This window comes from Miscanthus floridulus, chromosome 8 (genome assembly GCF_019320115.1).
Source record: "Miscanthus floridulus cultivar M001 chromosome 8, ASM1932011v1, whole genome shotgun sequence".
Classification (NCBI taxonomy): Eukaryota; Viridiplantae; Streptophyta; class Magnoliopsida; order Poales; family Poaceae; genus Miscanthus; species Miscanthus floridulus.
In genome coordinates this window covers 38,050,491-38,068,922 of record NC_089587.1, presented here as the reverse complement: position 1 = coordinate 38,068,922, position 18,432 = coordinate 38,050,491, and the positions used below count along the sequence as shown (strand labels likewise).

The window sequence follows — 18,432 nt, the reverse complement described above, 5'->3', positions numbered from 1 at the left end:
AGAACATTCATAGAATTGAGTTTTTTAGCATCGAAAAATATGAAATCATATTTAAGTTTTTTTAAAAAAATCACGCTCTATGATTTTTCAATCTAGGTACCATTTGGATAGTAACCGTAAAAACTTGAATTTAGTTTGGGTAGTTCGAGTAATGTTCTATAGTATCGGAACTTACAGAATTACCTGAAATATTTCAAATCTTTGCTCTTTTATGTCTAATATGAAGATTTATCCTAGCTTGATAATTGATTTGTTGTTAATTGATACAAAGACATGAAGTGATTTTGAACGACTATTGTTTTTCATTTTAAAATGCTATTGACATTATGTCAAATTCGTTGGTTTTGTCAATTTTGGATATATTGGATAGAATCCAAACTCAAACTCAAATCATCGAATACCGAAAATTTTGGATAATACTTTTTCGAGGCTAATATTGGATAGTAAACACCTGGATGCCCGCTCCTCCGGAAGAACAAAGGCAACGATTAAAGATGGCAATGGGTTTGTACCCGATGGGTATTGCCCAACCACACCCGTGCACATTAGGATAAATCATACCCATTAAGAAACCCGTGCCCATGCATGGGTACAACTTTGTGCCCATGCGAGTATCGGATACCCATGGGTTACCCATACCTGAGAAAACATATGTAAGATTGCATGGTATTATTAATCCCTAGTCATTTCATGAAAATGAGCGTATCACAAATTTGTAGGTATATAAGAGATGTAGTCATATGCAAAACATACGTCCATGGGTTTACAGAACATATACAAACTTGTAGAGATGTAAATATATGCGTATCACATTTAGGGTACATATGTCTGAATCTCAGACACAAGGGTATACATATGCCCATGAATTTGGTGATATAATACCACGCCCATACCGACATGTCCGATGGTCATGGATTTTTGCCCGTTAGTATGCCCGTACGGATTTTAATTCAATACATATAGATTAGGCCTTGTTTAGATCACTCCAAAATTCCAAGTTTTTTCACTTTCTTCATCACATCAATTTTTGAATGCATGCATGGAGCATTAAATGTAGGTAAAAAAAAATAACTAATTGTACAGTTTAGTTGGAAATCACGAGATAAATCTTTTGAGCTTAGTTGGTCCACGATTGGACAATATTTACCAAATAAGACAAAAGTATTACTATTCATCGGTTTGAAATTTTTTTTAATCTAAACAATGCCCTAATGGTGTAAAAACTCATTGGTTTTCATGTCCCGGTACCCATTGCCATCTTTAGCAACCATCGGCTGTCATCCCTTGTCTGTCTCCGATGGCCCCGCTTAGCCCGATGGCCAGCGTTTTGCTTCTCCGTCGTTGCATGCTTGCGGCGCGTGCGCGTCGCCGAAGCATCCAAACCTTGCCGCGCTGCGCGCACCCGCCCGCATTCTCGAGGGGCGGCGGCCGAGTTCCTTAGCCGTCGGTTTCCTCTCTTCCCGGCGACCAATCCGAAACCCCACGCGCCGCTGCTCCGCCCGACATCGTCGCCCCTTCCATCAATTCAGGTGACCTACCACCACGCGCGGCTCTTCCCATCCCTCGGTCTCGAATTTCCTGTGCGCCCATCTCGAATCGTTGAAATGCTCTGTGGACAACTCTCGTTTGTTGATTGGTACGGTCTGTTTTTGGTAATTTTGGAGATTTTTTCCCCTCCCAACTGCACTTGATTCGCATCGTATTCCGGAGAAGCAAGTCCAAGGCGGTTACGGAACGTACGTTTTGGTATTGGTCTTATCAGGGTTTTTCCCCTGGTCACTACTTATGGTCTGGTCAGGCATTGAGATGTTTGCTGGTTTGTCCTGCTACGGCTGGCTTAATCTGCTCTGTCTTTGGTCCCGTTTCACACACTGATTTTACGGCCGCCCCCATCGAATTTTCATTATCTTAAACGTTGCTTATTATATGATTGAAATGCCAATGGTTGGGCACTTGGGAGCACACACTAGCCTTTTGTATGGTGAGAGTGGCGTCATGGGCTCATGGTTTAGTATGTAATAAAGCTACTAAGCTAGTGGATATGCTTTATCCTCTCTCTTCACGCCAAGTAGTAGTTCCACCCTACTAATCATTTTTTTCCGGAAACATACGGAAAATACACTAAAAACTGGAAACTGAAGCCAAAATGATGACTGAAATGTTTTATGTGTGAATTCTGTCTGCGGTCCCTTATATATTGACCTTCCTGTGTGACTGTATATTCATGTGCTCATCCCTAAATTGTGGTGTTATTGTTGGATATTTCATACGGATTTACATTGTCCTGACAAAATGATCTGTAGACTGTAGTGGTGTACTGGTGTGTGCATACTAATGTGTAACCCCCACCCCCTTTCTGCTTAAGTCGTAAGATGTTTATTTTTTTTCCATTCATGATTGAGGTAGAAATATTGGTTTTCCTTTGTAATAACGGCATGGACAAATCTGAGACCAGCTATTACTAAGACACCTGCTCTGCATCGGCAAACTCTTTGAAGTGCTTAGTTTGAAATTTGAAATTCCATTGGTGCAAAAAAAGGGGAGCAAGAGTAGGGCATGAGATGTCCTCCCTAACAAGACCTTTTTAGATTTTGTTGACAATCAAACCCCGACAGGCTGCAGAAACATGGTCCTTTCCAGATATTTCATCTCAGGGCATTCCTCATAGTTCCAAATCCCAAGCTTTCATTGTTATGTCATGATAATGCATTAGTGATGAATTCCCATTACTGTTGTTTTTTACAGTCCCACCTTTATTAAGTTCGTTTTGAGGAGATTCCATTATTTTATCTAGAGCTTATTATCAAATAGAGAGAAAAAAAAACCAGGAAATCGCTTCTGGCATGACATTTGCATGAGACAGCAGCTTGTGCAATAATAGATATTTACATAATGTCAGAAATGACCAGAACAATTTGTAAAAAGGTCTTCCTCTTCGTATCTCCACTTGCATATCCCGATGTACAGTCTGCTGTTTTTGCCAGATTGGAGGACTTAAAGCCTTTATTGTTACATTAGGTTAGGTCGATGTTGTTCTGGTTCTACATCTGAAGAAGGAATAGGTGGTCACCATCTCGAATAACACTAATGTCATCTATCTCAGCATAGTCTCTACTGACCAATTTTTTAGGGTGGAAACCTGGAAACTTCTGACCTGCAAATGTTAGAAAAACTATTATAAATTTCTGTGTGCAACTCCTATCTGCATGCTATCAAATACGCTCCATAACCAAATCATAATTAAAATCTTGAAACTTTTGCTTACTTCCAATTTCGAAAATCTCCTCCAGTGAACCAGGCAGATTGATAAGTTTCCCATTCTGTACTAAAGAACCTGTTGCATTATGAGGATATGTGTGAATTGTAACTCTTTTGTTGGAGGATTTTATGTTACTACTATCTTGATTTTCTCTTGTAGTTATGCCATCCAATGTATTGTGGGAAGACACCAGCTTCATAGTTTCATGGTTTGTTTGCCAATAGCTTGCTGCATCACAATCTTCAGATTTTATCTGAATGCAGAACTCTTTGGTTCCTTTTTTGGTCTCACAGTTTATGTGAACCTCATTACGTTCGTCTTCTTCGCCTGCCATCCCATCTGTCTCCCCACAATTGCCATGGTCATGACTGTTTCCTTGCCGTGGCATCCTCAATTGGATTGTTTTTGCTGCTAGTTTTGTTGAACCATGATCTCCACCAAAGGTTGGGACCTTCTTAGTAATGTCTTCAAATTTGTGCTCTGTGTATTGTAGGTAAGGCTGAGGTAACAACCATGCTTCTCGAGGAGCATGGAATAGCTCATACTTGTGCATGAATCTTCGATCTAGTTGATCTAATTCTGGTAAATTTTCCTGCAGCTTTAGCTTCTGTGCATGGAAATAAAGAGTTATGAACTTCAATTTAGCTGAAATTAGCTTCTGTATATTTAACTTCCATAAGACAATGAAGCTGTACCTGAAATAGATTATTCATTAGAATATTGCTGTCTTCCCTGTGTTCTTGCATGATCTCTGTTAGTCTTATCTTCCTTATTCTCAAGAGCTGTGATAGGGTAGTGGTGCGGCAAGTAAATGGCTGGGGTATGTCACACAGAGCACCAACCTCTCCGAACATGTCTCCCTCTTCAACTTTTTCGTACACCTGCTTTCAGATAACGGATCATTGTTATTAATCTGCTGAAACCTTAGTGATATGTGATATCATTGCAATATAAGATGAGGAAACCTGAAACCTTTACCTGTTCGTTACCATTTATTGTTGTTATCAAATTCTACAGATAAGGCAACAAGAAAAGTGTAATTAGATTGCTGAACAAACCTGTACAAATATGTTTTCAGAACACAGTCAGAGATAAAAAATCTAACCACTACTCCTGAAACTATTATGTAAATATCTGCCGCCCCCTCATTTTGCAACATTATGTCTTCCTTTGGTGGGAAATACTTAGCCTGTACTTCCATTACCTGATGCCAAAGAAGTTTAACCTGTTAAGACAGTGGAGCGTATAATCATTTTGAAACAGTAACAAAAATATAGATTACATTACCAGTTCTGCAATGAAATTATTAGATACTCCATGAAAGAGGTAGGCTTGTCGTATGATTGTAAAGAATAAGTTGTATGCTATGCTTGAACGAATTCCTTTTGGGAGACAATTTAGCATAGCTTGCTGGCTGAGCCCCTGTGTCTTGAACTGTAGGCAGAAGTGAGACAACATTTGCTGCTTTATCTTCTCGGGCAACTGATTTCTTGCCGCAAATTCCGATGCCGATTGGATTGAGTCCCTCTACATCATTTGCAAAGTTAACAATATGGAACAAGTAAGCTAACTGCTTTTGTAAAGGGTTTGGTCTGTTTACAATTGCTTTGACATTTTTTTTTTATTGCTAGCCTTGAATTTTATTTTTCTTTGTTGGTGCTGTTGTTATAAGAATGTTTAAACGACTAAAGGATGCAACAACTTGGGGCTTACAGCACATACGATGAATGACTATCAAGAATTGGGTTCCATTCATTGATTGCCTTGACTGATTTTCTTGATTGGAATCCTACTGCTTGGGGTTTGTGTAAGAACTTATTAGGATGGTCTGGTCAAAACTGTTTGACCTTTGCAGTATAGGATCACTGAAGCTAAACTATTCACTGAAGCTAAACTATGTCTCTGATTTCCTCAGTTTAGTAGATGTCATAGTGTGTAAAGTTTTGTCCCCTTGAATTCTTAATATTAATCCATGGCGTGGTAGAAGATAGACAATGCATATGTAACTTCATAAACACACTTTGAATAGGCATTGTCTGTATAAAGATGCTCATTTTATTTCCCCAATAAGTCACCATGACTAAAGAAGCTATGTTGTTCCTATAATGGCATGGTATTTGTTGTCTCAATTAAGCTGTTGTCCCTTATGCATGTACTTCATATTTAAAATCTGTGTCCCTGAATGATTGTTAGTGAGGCAGAAGAACCGAGTTCAGGATTAATGGATTTTGCCAATAAGTTGAGAAACATACAAAATTCTGGGTGCGGCTGGTCCCATGAACAACCAGGTTGGTCATATTACCAATAAGATAAGCTGTCAGGCCCAGATTAAACAGCATATAGCAGATATCAAACAGCATCTCTCTTGGGTTCTCAGCATGTAGGTCCCCATAACCTGTTGTTGTCAGTGTTGTAATCGACCAGTAAAGGGCAGTTACATATCTAGTCCATAAGCTCTCCGATCTGAATGTAGGCATAACAGCACCTATCCATGTTTTCTCTGGATCAGGATATCTATCGGCAATCATATAGTTGAAGCACCCCGCACAATGCACCGCAAACAGAGTAACCTGCATTTTGTTATCACAGAATTTTCACATTATTATCAAAAGGTTTCTCCCATTGAGCAAACGTAGACACTTTGCAAGCTTGACAATTTTTATGGAGAACGTGGAAGTAAGTCCTATTTTATGTTTCTGAATTTCTGAAAGACTTACAGAAATAAGTTTTGAGCACCTAGTCCAGAAATAGTTGAATCTTATATCCTTCTCCAGTCTGGTAAAAGAAAGGTGATCAGATTGGTGCCATTTGTCATTCATCATCAAAATATTGAGAAGCTGGATTGGAGTTGAACCTTGCAAACAGCGAGCTGACTCGGTGAAGACGCCATAGCCTCAACATATTGAGTATCTTAAAAGCAAGGTCATTCCCCTTGTGTGTAAAAAGAAGGCTGATTGGCTGAAATGGAGCTGTTGAACATACATCAAAGATGAACCAGGTTGATAGGTACCTGTGGAGGATCATTACTTGTTAGTTCCATAACAGAAATGCATGGCCTTTCCCAAATTCAATGTGGAGTTTTGGATAATAAAGCGGTTATGAACCAGGTGCAGACCTTACTGCAATTCTCTTTCGATCATCCACAAGAAGATGTGTTTTGCTGTCGACATAAGCTACAAAGAATGTCAAAACAATATCAATAGCGAAGAAGCTATTGACAATGTTCTCAACTAGCAGAAGCTTAGGGGACAAATCCCTCAAAAATGCTAGTTCAAACGGGCAAATCCAGGCGGAGTAAATGACTAGGACTATAAGGAACAACTCCCAGTATCTGAGAGACACAAAGGCAAAGCAGAGGAAATCATGTCAGCTCCTGCTGTTTGGTTATATTTCAACATGACAAGGTACATGCAGAGTGCAGGGAGACCTCACCTATAACGGGGATCGTAGGGAGATATGATGAACTTCTGCAACTTGTTAGATTGATTTATTGTTGCACCAAGAGATGGCAGGAGCTCAATGGTGAAGCTGCCACTGTTCCTCTTAACTTGAACTCTATCCGAAAATTGTTGGAAGCATGACTTTGAATGAGCTTGAGTCATGCTTACTTTTCTGTTCTTTGCCTCTCAACTCTGTATGCAGATGGTGTGGAGGCTGGCTCTATATATATATATATATATGCTGCAGGTGACGAACATCCAGCGCTGTGGGTCAAACTGAACGGATCTTGGAAGCAAACAAAGAGCTGGTTATATTTGTACCTTACGAGGAAAACAACAGGGCGTGTTTCCTATGGTGTTGTGGGACACTGTTAGCTGAGCCTAGTTGGCAAAGTTAGGAAGTGCTTTTGGCTAGTTGTTGATAAGTTACAGTTGGACCACTAAAGAAAATTTCCAGGTATTCTGTAATGTTGAAACTTTTGGAATGGAGCAAGCACCCCCAGATTCTTCTCAACCATTTACTCTGATGTGTACAGACCCTTCCTATGGACTGGTTTTATCCACTTCATCCAAGAACAATCTGTGGTTTGTGTTAATTTGTTGGTTTGTTGTACATCCTGTCCTTAGTTTGAAATGTTGTGATTTGTACTAGATTGCTAAAAAACTTTGTTCCTTTTTTCCTTCCTGATTATAGGTTTCGTAGTCAAAACATAGAAAAAAGGTGTCAATGTCATAAGGAAATAATACAGTTAGCTAGTTTAGTTTCCAAATTAACTCCTGAAGTAGGTGTGTCTTAATGCTGCCCACATGTTTGTGCAAATGTGAACAGCATAGCTGGAACCATTAATGTCGCATCTAGAGGTAATCTGTGATGTAATTATCAGGTCAGGGTATATTCTTTTAGTTGTTGAGTTCAAGTAAGATTTGTTGTAATGGCATGTGGAGGATCCAACCCCTTGGTAATCTCAGCTAATTAATGCAGATTTGATGGTCTGTAAACTCCAAGATATCTTGTCAAGTCTAAGGCCATGTTTGGATCGACTAAAATAAGTTGCTAGCTGCTAAAAAATGCTCTAGCTGATCCAAACAGCCAAGCTTATTGCCCAGCTTATAACTCATTTTGAACTATTCAATCACTCAGCTTATACAACGCTATTAGCTGTCTCCCTCCAGCTGTTGCAGCTTATAAAAAGTTTAGCTGATCCAAATAGGGCCTAATCCTCCCCTGTGCTCTGATGTCTAGCATTTACATCCACCAGGCTTTATCTTTTAGCCAGTGCACTCATTGGGTTCCCTGTCTTCTTGGGACCAGAGAGACTGAACAGACTGTGTCTCCATTATTGTGATTTCTGTCTGAAGTTTTAGCTGTATACAATCTTATTTGAAGTTGTCTTTTTTTCATTTCTTGCTGAATCAGCCGTTTTGTTCAGAGGGTACCCACTTGATATCTCGTGAAGGTGGACCCAGATCTAGATTACAGGCAGAGGAAACAAACCTTTTCAGTACATTAATTGATGTTCTTTTCCATTTTCTAACTAAATAATTGATCTATCATTTACTTTTCTTATGATTGTGCTGCTTGGGTAGTGTTTACTTTTTGGAAGATGCTCACTGCCCACATCACATGCCATGCAGGTTATTATAATTGCTGCAAAAAAGAGTATTTAAGTGTGTGACATGAGTAAGTGGTGCTTATATTGGTGGTAGGATATGCTGCTAATCTGTAACTGATAATAATGCATCTTATTTTGTTTATCTTCTGCAAGATTGATCAGTTTTTTTTAACACTTGGTTATTCAGTTTTTATTTACTACTTGTCAGTTCTGTGGTCTGAAACTTCAATCTTGATGTCCTGTACCTTTTCTCTTGAGATTTTAGTTTTGACAGAAGGTAAGGTGTATCTTTGTCTAGAATCCTAGATCATATTCTGTTCAAGTCTTTTCTCTGGAGTCTAGAACCAGAGTATATGTGTGAAAATCTCCTTAACTCCTTTTCCAGAAAATAAAAGTTGTTCTGAACTTATCTATAATTAGGAAACATTAGCAGATAAAATTGTTAATTTAATATCCGAATTTGCCACTTTTCCATCATTAGGAAACTGCATGTGTTTTTTTTTTTTCCTGAAAGAGATAGGCATTAGACATTCATTAGCTATTTGCTTGTTACTTTTCGTGGACCTGGTGATAGTCACCAGGCTAACCATACAAGTCTCTGTCTGCTTAGTTCTCCATATATTGAAATGGGTTGGATTCCATCTAGGTCGTTATTGGTTCATCATCTACCTGGGATGTCAACATTCCCCTTGCTCCTCTTCTTTTTAGTTTGTGATATATTTCTAGTTGATTTCTTTGTATTGCCCCTTCCCTAATATCTTCGCTTACAAACTTGTTTGAGTCTACTATACGAATTGTTGAATTCATTGTGATTATTTTTTGACGATTTCATATCAAGAAAGCTCAATTGCACTATGCATCGACTTGCTCAACACTGTTTTTTTTAATAAAAAAGAACTCTTCTATAATAAACTAGTAGATTGCAATCAGGCCATGGACAGGCTTTTGCATAGGCGATTTTGTGCACAATGTAGTCTTAATAAATTTTGCACAGATGGTACTACACCTTTTCAGTACTTTGGTATCCCAAACTGGCCGCTTTTCTGGACAATTGAAACCATCGCAGGACCAAAGTTTAGCTCTATCCTTGTGTTGTATTGTGTTTCCAACATCTTTCTGTTGGAATGTACCCTGCATTATCACTGGTAACCATGTGAGGGTGGGGAGCTATGAAGTGGCGGTCCTTGCATGCATGTGCATGCATGTGTCTATTATCTCCTTTCTTGTTGCATCTTTCAAATAGGTATGATGTATCTTGCTTCTTTCTTCTTGTTGGAGACCTTTAGAGAGAGCTCACTCTCATAATGGGCTAGTGGCAACGTTATTGCATTTATGCTCAAATGTCACTGGGAACTGTCTCACATGGGTAGTATCACTGTGACGTAGAACATTCTGGTCCGTTCCAAATTACAATTCGTTTGACTTTTTTACCCCAAGTTTGACCACTTGTCTTATTCAAAAAATTTGTTCTAACATAGTCAAATTTAAGTCATTCTTGAAGAACTTTTGTTAATAAAGCAAGCCATAGAAAAAGAAGTGATATTTTTCACAAATTTTTGAATAAGACAAATGGTCAAACTTGAGGTAAAAAAAGTCAAACGAATTATAATTTGGACTGGATTTAGTACATCCCAATGGACGCTGATTGTAGTTTAGATTCAACTTGTTAGTTGATGAACTACCTATTTAGTGTTTAACCGCTGCTAATTCCAGGTAAAGTGAAAGTTACTTCTGAAACTTAAAACGTTGAGGGTTAAATTCCTGTAGAGTGGTCAGTTTCGATGTTCAAATCATAAGTGCATCAGTTCCATTCTGGCTAGTTATTTTCGGTGAGCTCTTCTCTCTCTTAAGATTCTGTACTTTTGCTTGGTCTTATCTAATTCTGTTGCTTGTTTGCTATTTTTTGTAGCTTATCAGGAACTCCGCCCGTGTTGTCTCAACATAGCAGGTCTCAAGCCCTGGTAAAGGAGGAGGGTTGTGATAGGCGTGGTGAGCCAACGTTAAATCTAGCTATTCTAATAGAGATGAAACCCGAAAGAAAACCGTTGGGGCGTAACCCTCTTAGCGACGTGCCATATCAGAACCCGGGTATGGTGTTAAATGGGCAAGGGCCGGGTCGGCACCCCCTTGGTGATGCGTCGTGTTGCGATCTGGGCATGGTGTCAAGTGAGCAAGGATCGGGTCGTCGCTTCCTTAGTGGCGCGCTACATCGGCGCCCGGGTGTAGTGAAAAATGAGCAAATGTCTTCACATCTGAGTCGACGGGTGCAAAGGGTAAGGAAGCTAGTCGAACCAACTAGGATCCGTTTAGGTAGTTGGAATATAGGGTTGCTTACAGGTAAGTTAAGAGAATTAGTTGATACCGCGACTAGCAGACGTGTAAATATATTATGCGTTCAAGAGACTAAATGAAAGGGTCAGAAGGCGAAGGAGGTGGACAATACATGTTTCAAGCTTTGGTACACAGGGACAGTCACGAACAGAAATAGAGTAGGAATTTTGATTGATAAGAGCCTCAAGAATGGTGTGGTGGGAGTGAGAAGGCAACGAGATAGAATTATCTTAGTCAAGCTTGTCGTTGGTGATATGGTCTTGAACGTAATTAGTGCGTATGCCCCCCAAGTAGGCCTCGACGAGAGTGCTAAGAGGCAGTTCTGAGAAGACTTAGATGGCCTGATTAGAGCTGTACCTAGTAGTAAGAATCTTTTTATAGGAGATCTTAATGGGCATGTAGGTACTACAAGCGTAGGTTTTGATGCAGTTCATGGAGGTTTTGGGTATAGTAGTAGGAATCAGGAGGGAGAGGAAGTTCTGGACTTCACGGTAGTTTTTGACCTGATGATAGCCAACACTTTCTTTAGAAAAGAGAGAATCTCATCTGACGACCTTCAGTAGCGGACAACATATTGACTTTGTTCTCGCAAGAAGAAAGGACAAATGAGCATGCTTGGGTTGCAAGGTGATACCAGGTGAGTGTGTTGTTTCTCAACATAAGCTTTTAGTGGCAGACTTTCATTTTTAGGTGCGTGCCCATAGGGATAAACAAGCTAAGATTGAAAGAACAAAGTGGTAGAAACTGAAAGGGCAGACGTCAGAGGTATTCGGGGAAAGGGTTATCAAAGAGGGCTCTTGGAAGGAAGAAAATAACATAAACAACATGTGAGAGAAGATGGCAACCAACATTCGGAAGGTGGCCTCAGAGATGTGTGGAGTAACCAAAGGAAGTGGAGGCGAGGCTAAATATACTTGGTGGTGGAACGAGAAAGTCCAAAGGACTATTAAGGAGAAGAAAGAATGCTATAGACGCTTATACCATGACATGAGTGTGGACAACATAGAGAAGTATAATGTGGGGAAAGAAGACTGCAAAGTGAGCTGTAAATGCGGCAAAGGGTAGAGCGTACGAGGATCTTTACCAACATTTGAGTACGAAGGAAGAAGAGAAGGATATTTATATGATGGCTAGGGTTCGTGAGAGAAAGACAAGGGACTTCAACCAAGTTAAGTGCATTAAGGATGAAAGGGAGCATCTTTTGGTGAAGGAGGATGAGATCTGACATCGATGGCAAGAGTATTTTGACAAATTGTTCAATGGTGAGAATACAGACACAACCTTTCAGTTGGATGACTCTTTTGATGACACCAATAGGCGCTTTGTGCGGAGAATCCAAGAATCTAAGGTCAGAGAGGTGTTGAAAAAGATAAAAGGAGGTAAGGCGATGGGATCGGATGATAACCCAATCGAGGTGTGGAGATGCCTCGGGGATATAACCATAGTATGGCTAACCAAGCTGTCCAACCATATTTTTCGATCAAACAAGATGTCCGACGAGTGGAGGAGAAGTATATTGGTACCGATCTACAAGAATAAAGGGGATATTCAAAGTTGTACTAATTACCGGGGAATTAAGTTGATGAGCCATACTATGAAGCTATGGGAGAGAGTTATCGAGCATCGCTTGAGAGCAATAACGCGTGTCTCTATGAACCAATTTGGTTTCATGCCTGAAAGGTCAACCATGGAAGCCATTTTCTTAATAAGATAAGTTATGGAGCGGTATAGGGAGATGAAGAAGGACATACGCATGGTTTTTATTGACTTGGAGAAGGCTTATGATAAAATACCAAGAAATGTTATGTGGTGGGCTTTGGACAAACATAAAGTCCCAACAAAGTACGTCGGGCTCATTAATGACATGTACAACAATATTGTGACTAGTGTTCGAACAAGTGATGGAGACACGGATGACTTCCCGATTAGGACAGGACTACATTAAGGGTCAGCTTTGAGCTCTTATCTGTTTGCCTTAGTGATGGATGAGGTCACAAGGGACATACAAGGGGACATCCCTTGGTGTATGCTTTTCGCGGACGATGTAGTGCTAGTTGATGAAAGCCGGACATGAGTGAATCAGAAACTGGAGTTATGGCGGGAGACTTTGGAGTCCAAAGGTTTTAGATTCAGTAGAACTAAAACTGAGTATATAAGATGTGACTTCGGCACTAATACTCAGGAGGAGGAATATATTAGTTTGGAAGGTCAAGTAGTGCCTATGAAGGATAACTTTCGATATTTAGGATCAATGCTACAGAGAGATTGGGATATTGATGAAGATGTTAGCCATAGAATCAAAGCATGGTGGATGAAGTGGCGCCAAGCATCTGGTATCCTATATGACAAAAGGGTATCACAGAAGCTAAAAGGTAAGTTTTATAGGACAGCGATTAGACCTGCTATGTTGTATGGTGCAGAATGTTGGCCTACGAAAAGACGACATGTTTAACAGATAAGTGTCGCGGAAATGCGTATGTTGCATCGGATTTGCGGTCATACAAGAAGGGATCGAGTTCGAAACGATGATATACGTGATAGATTATGGGTATCACCAATTGAAGAAAAACTTATCCAACACCGATTGAGATGGTTTGGACATGTCCAACGGAGACCTCCAGAGACACCGGTGCGTAGTGTAATTCTAAGCTAGGATAGTAACGTGAAGAGAGCCAGAGGAAAACCGAAGTTGACTTGGGTAGAGGCAATAAAAGGAGACTTAAAATGATGGAATATACCCAAAGACTTAGCCTTAGATAGGAGTGCTTGAAAAACAGCTATTCACGTGTCTGAACCTTGATTGCTTCTGCTGGGTTTCAATTCTAGCCTATCACAACTTGTTTGGGACTTAAAGTCTTGTTGTTGTTGTTATATATGATCTGCTCTCATGGCACTGTTGTTCCATCATCAGCATTCTGGAATTGTTTGTTTGCCCATAAAGGTACAATTTTTATGTTCCCTTTATGGTACCATGATTCTATTTGAAGACCATTATATTTGATATATTTTTAATATGATGAATATTCGCAGTGGCTTCTAGTAATTGTACCCCCTGCTATTCTGCAACATTCTTCCGTATAAGGCGTATATTTTGACGATCTAAATTCGAGTTTGATCAAAAACTAATATAAGAATATATGAGTTATTTGACATGAAACTGATATCATTGGATTCATTTTCAAGAGTACTTTCTTACAATTGTGATTAAAGTATTACTCCATAAGAGAAATCTCTGGTCGAATGTCACATTTAGACAGTCAGAACACACCTTATATTTCTGGGGTAGGGAGTATTTTCATTGTTTGACAGAAATTGCAAGGTTCGAAGAGCCGCATATTTGCATATCTTGCGATGCTAAAGTTCTGGCTACGAGCTGTAACTTGTATATAACTCTTCTGTCTTTGTCAACACATGAACTGTCACACGTCAATTCACGATGGATGGGCACCGATCATGGTTGGTTTATTAGTAACTGCGGTTCCATGCCCAACAGGTCCCATTCAAAGTACAGGTTCTTCAAGCAGACGAAGCGTAATTCGCAAAGGTGACACCGCAGAAAAACGAACCGATGTGGATGAATATTTCGGGAGCACGGTATAAATGAAATGGAGGGCTTAATTTCAGCGATAAGTATCCCCACGATAAGTTCCCCCACAGGTACGTGGATTCGTTCACTCTTTTTCCTGTGGCCAGGAAGGCTACGGCGATGCTTATTTTTCTGTGGTTATAAAATGATCACATTGTGGACGGCATTTCAAACACGTTACTGTCTGAGCCAACCTCATCGCTTATGTATCACATGTACTCCCTCCGTTCCAAATTATAGGACGTTTTGGCTTTTCTAGGTATATTGTTTTCACTATGCATTTAGACATATTGTATATCTAAGTGCGTAGCAAATGTTATGAATCTAGAAAAGCTATAACGTCTTATAGTTTGAAACGGATCGAGTAGTACTGAAGGGCACCGTGTTGGAAGTTAGAGCCAGCAAGTGGCGGACTTTAAAGGCCCAATAGGCCAATAGGGACCCTTAGCTGATGACGTGCCTCAGTTTACTGCACAGTGCACACCAAATTGGAGGGTCTCGCATCTTGGTCGGCATAGGTTAACTTTGCCGAACTCCATAAACCTGTTGCCATTTCGCCATTGATGCTATCTTTCCTCAGGATGTGGAGTTAGGAGTAGGTGCTAGATGTGACTGAAAGCATTTATATATATATGCTGGAGAAGGATGATCTGGGAGGTTGACCAATGGTAAACTTGCATGCAGTTAGCCCGTGGCCGTGAGCCCGTGAGTGGGTCGGCAACTCTAGGAGTACGAGGGGATCATGCCATATCTTCTGGTGGGGGAGCCCCCTTGAAAACGACCCCCACCGGCCATATCTCATCGTTGCAGTTGATGTTGCAGGTGCAGGTGCGGGTGCGGCTCGGCGGCTCTTCTCCTGATTTGGATTCGCCCAAAGGCCAAAGAGGAGAAGGCAGGCAGGCAGCAATGGACAAGTGGAGGTCCACGGAGCCTTCAGGTAGCGCCTCCGTGCTCGGCTCGCGAGGACCACAATTCACGAGTGCGGCTGTGAGTGTTGGTACGAAACAATGGCGCCAGCTTAGCATACGTACTGCCAGCGGCATATCGGGTCCATAAGCTCAATGATCAATTGTAGATGTCTGGAAGTTGGATTAGCGATTTGTTTACTTGTTTAATGAGTTAAATGCACCAAAGGTCCATTAACTTGTGACGAGGTTTCGGTTAGGTCCATCAACTTCAAAAGTGGCTTTTTGGGTCCATAAACTTTGTATGCCGTATCACTTAGGTCCATATCCCGCCACGCGAGCTTCTCATGCTGACGTGGTCTGCTGACATGTCCTTCTGGATCCAGGTGGACGCCGCACACACGCATGCATGTGCATGCATGCATGCACGTCGGTGGCGTGCTCTTCTATGCCCTGTGCTGGAGCGCCTGCACCAGCGCGTACACGTCTCGTGGCGTCACGTCGCGGTGCTGGAGCGCCTGCACCAGCGCGTACACCAGCCACGCCAGCGACGACACGCCGCAGCCACTGTGCACTCCGCCTAGAGACTGCAGGATCGCGGTCACTCCGGTCTTGACGACGACTGGCACCCACGGCCGGCCGAAGAGCGCGACGGCGAGCCAGAACACGACCCGGAGCACCGCCTCGGAGCGGCACAGCGTCAGCGCCAGAATGTTGCCCATGGCGAAGACGGCGGCATGCGCCCTGGCGTAAGGAAAGTGTCCCGTCGCGGCGAGCACGAGGCTCACCGCGTTCAGCGCGACGCACAGGACGAAGAGGCGCTTGTACACGGTGAACAAGCCCTGGTCGAGCAGTATGACACCCAGCCTCGAGCGCGCGGACGATGTCGCCAGCTTTGCCGGCGCCGGAGCGTTCGCCTTCTTTCTCGGTTGCACATCATCGACAGCCACATGTACTAGTCACTCAAAAAATACTCGTTCGTCATGCGAGATGAATTTTCTTTCCACTGCAGTGCAGCACAAACCAACTCAAACACAGGCTCATAGTCCCCGGTCCTTGGCCAGAGCCTCGGCCGCCCTCCTTCCGGACACGAGCGCGCCGTCGAACGTGGCCGAGCACCAGTGGTCGCCGCACACGTACAATCCTTCACCCACTCTCGGTCCCTCCCCGCCGGTGTCGTGGGCGGCGTTTGGTCCGGCTGCGCGAACCCGATGCGATACGTCCTCAAGTGCGTCCACGACGCGACCTCTCCAGGGCTGAACCACCCGCCGAGCTCACGGATCACTTCGTCGGCCAGATCGGCGTCCTCCCTGTCGACGAACGAGCCGACGAGGGACACGGACACCAGCACCTTGCTCGCCGGCGCGTACGACGGCGCCACGTTGGTGGCGAAGAACATATTGTTCACGATCCCGTTGCCCGAGCCGTTGAGCAGCAGAATGGGGTCCTGGACCGGCGCCCGGTAGGTGGAGAAATAGAGGCACACGGTGCTCCTCTCTGATTTCTTGGCCTTTTCTCGAGTCGATAGCTGCGGCAGGAGCTTCTCGGCCTGTGGCTGCTTGACAGCGACGATGACGCCGAGGTCGCCGGGGATGGTTTCGCCGGTGTCCAGCGTCACACCGGACTGGTCGATGGCGACGGCGCGGGTGTTGAGGCGGACGGAGCCTGCGGGGAGGCGAGCCGCGAGCTGCTCCGTGATGGCGCCCATACCGTCCTCCGGCAGGGCGTTGTCGCCAAGGGCGAGGCGCTTGAACACGAGCTCGAAGAGGCGGGACGACGTGTCGAGCGCCGGGTCGAAGAATATCCCGGCGAGGAACGGCCGCAGGAACCGCTCCACGATGAAGGACGAGAACCCGAGCTGCGTCAGGTGCTCCCCCGTGGTCGTCTCCGGCGCCGAGAGGATGACGTCGTCCGGGGTGGCGGCCGCGTGGAGGCGCGCGAGCCCGACGAGGACCTTGTCGGAGAGGGTGCCCACGGGGGAGAACACCGCGGAGAGGGAACGCATCGGGAGGCGGAACGGGTCGGAGAGCAGGTAGAACGGCTCCCCGGCGCCGACGAAGACGAGCGCACCGGGATAGAACGGCCGGAGCCTGAGCGCCGGGAAGTCGAGGAGGCGCCGGCACTCCGGGTACGCGGTGAGGAAGATCTGGAAGCCCCTGTCGAGGCGGTACCCGTCCACCACGTCGGTGGCGACGCGGCCGCCGAAGCGGTCCGAGGCCTCGACGAGCGTGAACGACACGGAGAGCGACGTCAGGTGCGTCGCCGCGGCGAGGCCCGCGAGCCCGCCGCCGACAATGACGGCCCTGCGGGCGGCCGTGGGGCTCGCCGGCGCGGCGGACGCGGACATGGTGAAGCGGAGCGCGGCATGGTAGTGCGGCTTGGGCGTCGCGGGGAGGAGGTGGGGCGCGGGGACGTGCATGGACGTTGCGCTTGCAGCGACTAGCGGCGGGAAGAGGCCGGCCGTGCGGTTGGTCCAATTGGGTGGTCTACTGGGAGCTTGTCCATGGGCTTGTGGATATGGTGGATTAGTGCATGGACTTGGCGTTTGTGTGGAGACCGTGTCTGAGATCCCAAATCCAATCCCACGGTCGTTCACCAATTTCCTGTTAGGCGAACGATCTGACATGCGAGTGCAGGCTGACCTCCTCGGTGGCGCTCCAGCTGATCCTCGGCAGCCGCATGTGCCGCCGGGACGACCGGGACCGGGAGGAGGAGGAGGACACGCCGCCGCCCCTCCGCCTGCTGACGATGACGGACCGCGCGCTCGCAGGATGACCGCGCGGCCATGGCCGAGGCCGCCGCCTCATCCGCGCCGCAGGAGCGCAGGTGCCGCGGGGAGGAGTCGGTGGATGGGGGCAGCCGCCCGCTCGCACGCCCGTGTGGCCGCGGCACCTGCTTGCGTGCGTGTTTGACGAAACGAACGGTCAACAGTCGCTTCTGAACGACAAGTCAGCAGGCCACGTCAGCACGAGAAGTCTACGTGGAGAGATGTGGATCTAAGTGATACAACATTAAAGTTTATGGACCCAAAAAGTCACTTTGAAAGTTGATGGACCTAACTGAAACATCCTCACAAGTTAATGGATCTCTGGTGCATTTAACTCTTGTTTAATTTAGGAACGCTTGCACGTGTACTCCACAAAAGCTGGTGCTAATTATTATTTATTCATACAGGACGGTTTGGTCCCCCATGGTCTCGGCCAAATGGAGGAACTTCCATTGGTGCCAAAGGTCAGTGTTCAAAAGCTTCCCTTTGCCTGTGCTGGTTAGATACTACAGTTGTGATTAGCTTTCTAAG

General features: G+C 44.2%; 2 protein-coding genes, 1 long non-coding RNA gene and 1 pseudogene across 3 annotated transcripts; 1 reads left to right on the top strand and 3 right to left on the bottom strand.

The window, feature by feature from the left end:
- The first annotated feature begins 1,284 nt into the window (after window positions 1–1,284).
- LOC136476192 (uncharacterized) lies at window positions 1,285–5,883 on the top strand. Its single transcript, XR_010763446.1, has 4 exons — window positions 1,285–1,529; window positions 3,753–3,841; window positions 4,700–4,820; window positions 5,769–5,883. It is a non-coding gene; the product is annotated as an uncharacterized lncRNA (long non-coding RNA).
- LOC136476191 (potassium channel KAT1-like) lies at window positions 2,706–7,044 on the bottom strand. The gene is made up of 11 exons (XM_066473939.1): window positions 6,692–7,044; window positions 6,375–6,590; window positions 6,114–6,269; window positions 5,977–6,034; window positions 5,512–5,829; window positions 4,547–4,786; window positions 4,365–4,463; window positions 4,238–4,270; window positions 3,955–4,140; window positions 3,266–3,866; window positions 2,706–3,154 (listed from the first exon to the last, which is right to left on the bottom strand). Exons 1-11 carry the CDS (start codon window positions 6,859–6,861, stop codon window positions 3,042–3,044), a joined length of 2,190 nt encoding a protein of 729 aa, XP_066330036.1. The 5' UTR covers window positions 6,862–7,044; the 3' UTR covers window positions 2,706–3,041.
- Window positions 7,045–15,246: 8,202 nt separating this feature from the next.
- LOC136468892 (adenylate-forming reductase 06235-like) lies at window positions 15,247–16,119 on the bottom strand. The gene is made up of 2 exons (XM_066467297.1): window positions 16,109–16,119; window positions 15,247–16,058 (listed from the first exon to the last, which is right to left on the bottom strand). The coding sequence occupies exons 1-2, from the start codon at window positions 16,117–16,119 to the stop codon at window positions 15,581–15,583; spliced, it is 489 nt and encodes a 162-aa protein (XP_066323394.1). The 3' UTR covers window positions 15,247–15,580.
- Window positions 16,120–16,174: 55 nt separating this feature from the next.
- LOC136471668 (uncharacterized) lies at window positions 16,175–18,230 on the bottom strand (annotated as a pseudogene).
- Between the last annotated feature and the right edge of the window lie 202 nt (window positions 18,231–18,432).

Coding starts and splice junctions, on each gene's coding strand:
- LOC136476191 (XM_066473939.1), bottom strand. CDS start 6,861: ATGACTCAAGCTCATTCAAAGTCATGCTTCCAACAATTTTCGGATAGA. Junction 4,271..4,364: donor TAATAGTTTCAGGAGTAGTG/GTTAGATTTTTT, acceptor CCTTATCTGTAG/AATTTGATAACAACAATAAA. Junction 4,141..4,237: donor CAATAAATGGTAACGAACAG/GTAAAGGTTTCA, acceptor ATCTGAAAGCAG/GTGTACGAAAAAGTTGAAGA.